Source organism: Montipora foliosa, chromosome 14 (assembly GCF_036669935.1).
Source record: "Montipora foliosa isolate CH-2021 chromosome 14, ASM3666993v2, whole genome shotgun sequence".
NCBI lineage: Eukaryota > Metazoa > Cnidaria > Anthozoa > Scleractinia > Acroporidae > Montipora > Montipora foliosa.
Genome location: NC_090882.1, coordinates 21,177,318 through 21,183,003, shown reverse-complemented (window position 1 = coordinate 21,183,003; position 5,686 = coordinate 21,177,318). Strand labels below are relative to the sequence as shown.

General features: G+C 36.2%; 1 protein-coding gene across 1 annotated transcript in view; it reads left to right on the top strand.

The window, feature by feature from the left end:
• Nucleotides 1–3,916: 3,916 nt before the first annotated feature.
• The window catches only part of LOC137984501 (uncharacterized), a 4,351-nt gene continuing 2,581 nt past the window's right edge, over nt 3,917–5,686 (top strand). The window contains exon 1 of the mRNA XM_068831667.1: nt 3,917–4,846. Coding sequence (XP_068687768.1) covers nt 3,917–4,846 — 930 coding nt within the window. The remainder of the gene's footprint in view (nt 4,847–5,686) is intronic.

Sequence of the window (5,686 nt, the reverse complement as noted above, 5' to 3'; positions counted from 1 at the left end):
TGTTACTATCTGAATGTATTTGGGTCAGAGAATAAAAAAGGGATATATTGCTACGCAAATTATGTAATTTCATGACACTCAAAATTCGTGAAGAAGCGCGAGTTTCATGTACACAATCTTCGCACTAGCAAGTCGCAGCAATAAAACTGGATTAACCAGGAAGTTAAAAGAATATTGTTGGCTTCCCAAATAAATTTCATCTTGCACTACAATGACAAAATCATTTGTCAGAGAAATAAAATTCCTTTCTCCTCGTGTATCACATTTCAACGCACGTATGCAAATTTGGTAACTCATTTTCAACCCGATTCCCGGGAAAAATACATAGTATTAGCAAAAATATTATTTCTCGTCAAGTGTTGCATCTTTTATATTCAAATAACAGCTAAAAATAATCGGATTTTTTTAACGATCTATCCGTCGGCTTCCTGGGAGAATACTCTCTAGAGTGTAAAGGAACTTCCGACGTTAAAAAAGGTGTACCTTTAAAGACCTTTACCTAGATATTTTTTTCATAATTTAATATTATCTGTCAAAATTTGCACAACAGTCAAATCATAAAAATAGCAACGCACGCGACAACTTTAGTCGCATTACCTCTTCGCCGAATTCTAATGCTTAACACAGGAATTTTTAGTTATTGTGAAAATCTTTCTATATTTGTTAGCAATCATCCTTTCAAATTTCAGAGAAAGCGACCGGTCTGCGAATATTTTACGAGTTTTTTTCAATGGGATGTCAAAAGGCCAAGTGGATGTTATATGCATAATCGGGCAAGTTGCGCGTGTGACCCGTTATAAATATTTCTTCACAAAATGTTCCCGAATCGTCAAGTATCACCACAGAAGAAACGAAAATCATTCTAAAAGCTTATTTTACGCAAAAAGTAGGTTCTGGAGGTAATTTTGAGTGTGGAAATCAAGTTTACAGCAGACGACAAATTTATGCAAACTTACGAGCCATGGTATATTTAATTAAGTTAACTCAACAGAAAGAGTCGCTTACCTTCTATTTTGACACGAAAATGCTTTACTATTGCCATAAAAACTATCCAGTTAAGCTCGCATATTATACATGATGAGTTCATAAAAGCCACCATTTTCCAGCGAAATGCTTTTTGAAACAAACAACATATGTGCTATAAGAGGCAAAAAAGTCTTCCTATTTCATTTAATACGAGCGTGAAGACAAGAAACTCAATCGTGTCAAATTACACTCCGTGTCAAAAACGCAACACGGTAAATAAATTTCCCTCGAGTGTTTAACATCAAACCCTTCACTGAAAAACCCTTTATTTGAATTATCAAGCAAAAAATGGGCAACAATTTTTCTTACAAATAATTTTTGACTAACAGGAATTTGTGAAATTTCCAATTGTTAGCAGAAGACTGTGCAGAATTGTCTCTGTTTCGTTAAACCCATAAGTTACTAGAGAATTTTCCATTTGATTTCAGCGTTGTACAAAACACCACACTCGTACAATATTAGAACTACATCTCACTTTGATTACGGCTCGACGGGCGACAGATTGTTGTCGAAGTCCATTACTCGTCGCTTTTAAGATTCCAGATATTTTTTTAAGCGCCTTCCTTGTTCAGTATCCAATTGACGTTCCATTATTAAGCTCCATAAGGGTATATTTTGCTTAAAAATCCACTAAAACGCCATTTGTGTTACATGACTTTCGACGCCATTGCCGGTTACGTTAATCATTCTCCTGTGTCCACCAGGGAAATCTACGCATTTCCCACTACCCTCTCGATCCTAAGACAATACGCCCAGGAGGCTCTATGCATAAAGACACCACTTAGCAGGGGAGTGACAGGCACGACTTTTCCCGACACGGAAAATAACAAAACAAGACGCTCTGTGAGCGTAAACTGGGTTGCCTTTAGTGCGTGTTGGTCTTTCTCAAATTTTGGTACTCATTGCCAAACACCCTAACACTGTATGAGTGCGAAAACATTATTTACTGGGTTGCTTGTATGGCAATCGCAGTCGGAAAATGGGTGGGACTTGTTCATGCTTTTTTTTTTTTTTTTTTTCTGCGTTGCTTTTTTTCTTCTGCGTTGCTAAGTGGTGTCTTTGTGCGTAAAGTCTTCCGTGCGTATTTTGGTAGGATTTCAGGGGGTAGTAGAAAGGCGTAGGTTTCTGTGGTGTGATACAGTAGAATATTTCATTAACCTGGGATGGGGTCGAAGATTGAAACGCAAATGGCGTTTTGGAGGATATTTAAACAAAATGTACCCTTATGGAGCTAAAGAATGGAAGGTAGATTGGATAAACAAGACAGACGGTGTATTGTGTTCACCGGATAAAATCTACTTGAATGTGGGCATTTTTGCTATGTCGTGCAGGGGACTCTAGGCATAAAGGCAATACGTGGAAGGGGAGTGATAGGAACAAGCCCATTACGGAACTTTCCTGATTTCCGACAGAGGAAACGGGAAATGATACGGATTTTAAGATTGGATTGCCATATGGCAAATCCATATATTATGATTATGTTATTCATAGATTGGTGATAGAGAATGAAGTTAATGCTTACGACTTAGTCTACTGAACTATATGGTCAACTAAGGAGAATTGTTCGACTTAATTGAAAATATTATTTTCGTCATCGTCTTGACGGTTTAAATTTTCTCCAAAACTAGTTTGTTTCCTTTTATTGTTTATTTAGGTACTGACTTTACATAACAGATCATTTTACATTGTAGCTAGGTTATGTGGGCTAAGAATTGAAGTGAGGTTGCCGATGATCCTATTGTGATATTGTTAATGTGGAGTGAGGTCTGTATCAATACAATGTCACCGGCAGTTTCGGAGTCTTTCATAGGGTAGGTGACTGAGGAAATAACTGTAAAATGGGTTATTGACGTGTTCAAAATTGTTTTCTGTGATGTTTTTATATTTTTAGACGTAATTGAAACTGGTAAAACAAATTTTTTGAGTTATGCATTTGGACTTTCTCCTTACCAAAGTATTGTACGTGACAATATTAAGTTGTTTACAACAATGCACTTGACAAAAAGGAGTTTTCTGTAATTTCTTCCAGGTTTATACATGTGATGAAAAGTGTGGATATAAATTGATTGGCTAGTTAATACTCGAAGTTAAGGCCACTAAAAAATTGTCAGTTGTTTATAACAAGAGGCGATTGATTTTTAATCTTTTCGTTGACGACTTAAGTTTTTCCACAGGCGCTTCAAGCTGATAAGGCGATTTTGCAATACAACGCACTTTTGTTTTGTGTCGATTCATTAGCCATTGCTGATATAGTGAAATCAGTAATGGCTAATGAATCGACACAAAACAAAAGTGGACAACATATTTGAGATAGGAAAAGTTTATTGCGAGAGAAAGACGTTCAGTTTTTCAACTTAAGTTAATTTTTAAGTCTTTTTACCATTAAACTGTTTTAGTACATAATAGTTATGCATTGCAAAATCGGGTTATGAGTTTGGGGCGCCTGCGGTTCTTTTAAAAATAAATGTATTTTCTTTTATTAGCCACTTTGGTGATAAGTTCGCCGAATTCACGTGATAAAAGGTCGTTTTCGTGATCTTTCCCAGATTTTTACACGTGATCAACACTGTTGAGATAACTTCATTGGTTAACAAATAGTTGAACTTTACCCTAGTAAAAGTTTGTACGTGACAATTCTCACTTGTTTTGATAAAAAGGTAATTGGATTTCAAATCCTGTCTTCATTCATTGGTTTATTTTCTGCATTTTCTATTGGTCACTTCTCTTCTAAAGAAATGGGCATTATGTGATTGGAGGATTCCGATCCTTTTGGTGATATAAAACTGCACGCATTAACTCATTTATCTGTCAAAGGATACTTCGCAATGCATTTTGTAGTTTTGGGATAGTTTCAGTTTGTACTTAGTCTTTGTGTTTGCGTTCGTCGACTATGTCTCGGGCTGCTAAATCGAAAAAAGTGAAGTCCACAGAAATTTCTTCTGGAAGCGACATTTCGTTTACAGTAGAAGCTGTGTCTAAAAACAAGGACTTCGCAACTGGAATTGACCAAGACAAAATTTTACCTGAACACAGTTTGCTATCTGCCGATTACAACTTCAGTGTTTTTGCAGAAAACGAAGCTTTGTCTGAAAAGCATGAAAATGCTGTATCCGAATCTTCTACAGGATCTCAAAGTTCAAAGAAACGACCAGCTTCGCCACTAATCGCCTATATTGAAAGTATGTCCCCATTGAAACGCAGTAAGTCAGGATCTGTGGAATATTTCAACCTTAAGCTTCAGTCAGCATGTGGAACACAGCCAGCCGTTTGCTTTTCACGGTTGAAGCGAAGTTTTTTCGATGATCGAGTTCGTACCAAAACTGCAGTGAAAATTGAACGGTATAACACCGCGAAAGATGGTCGAACTATCTTCATAAACGACATGACGAAGCTGTCTTCGCCAGCAACTTCTGAGTATAACTTCCAGTTCAGTGAGGGCCACGACACTAACTATTTGAGTTTGCAGTCAATGTTAGATAATGCAGTTGATATGGACATGGTGGATGTAATAGGTAAATTGGTCTACAAAGACAATGAAATAGAAAGTGTGGGGGCTTCAAAGTTGAAAAAAACGAATTGCTACATTGCAGATGAAACTGCCAGCATCAAACTGATACTGTGGGAGAGCAAGATCGAAGAAGTGAAAGTAGAAGAGGTATATACGTTCAAGCAAGTAAGATTGCGTAGAGATGGATATACTGCTCATCTGAACACTACTGTAGATACAGTGATTGAAAGAAAAGTTGATCACAACTTGAAGAAGAACCTTGTAGTGGAAAACATCACACCTGAAAAAGACATTGCAGACCTCGAAATGAAGGTAGAGACTATTCACTCTATAGGAGAATTCTCTCGTTTCAAGCAGTGTGTACACTGCAATAAAAAGATCAGTCATATTACTTCTTCGGCAACTGTGAAGTGCAACCATTGTGGTCACATTGTTAGAAGCGCTTCCTGTAAAGAGAACTTGATGATTAAGTTTTTGGTCGAGAATAATGATAAGTCGGATGAAGGATTTCTTCATTTTGTAGTATTTCAAGATATTCTTGAAGAAATGATCGGCGCGTCAGTCAAGAGCACAACAGATGATATTATTTTAGAAAAGTTGTTACTGTTGAAAAATTTTACCATTTTGTATAACAACAAAAGGATTGTTAAACGTGTGGTGATGTAGAAGGAAATACTTGGAAACGATAAGCTTATGTTGATGTTTTCGATTTGTTGTAGTTTGTAACTATTAAATTTTAGGAAAATTGTTACTTTTGAAATATTTCACTATTTTCTGTAACAACTAAATTGATAAGAGTGAAATAGTTATGGTGTAGAACGCGTACCGTTGATTTTTGCATTTGTTGTAGTTCGTTCATAGAAATGAAATATCAAAATTTCAGGAAAGTTATTGATTTCACCATTTTGTATATTTACCTGTAATTATTAAGTTACTGTTAATTTTTCCACTTACTGTAGTTAAGTATCAAATCTGTTCTGTTGTATTGAATAAAAAATTGAGTTTGAAATCAATGACCGGGAGTATCTTACTGAGAGCTGGTTATACCGGGTTGGTACATTTCGCTGATTTCTAGTTCATGGACAACCATAATGGACTATGTGAATGGGTTATTTTCTAGAAATATTTGAAAGAATGTGATAGGCCTGGACG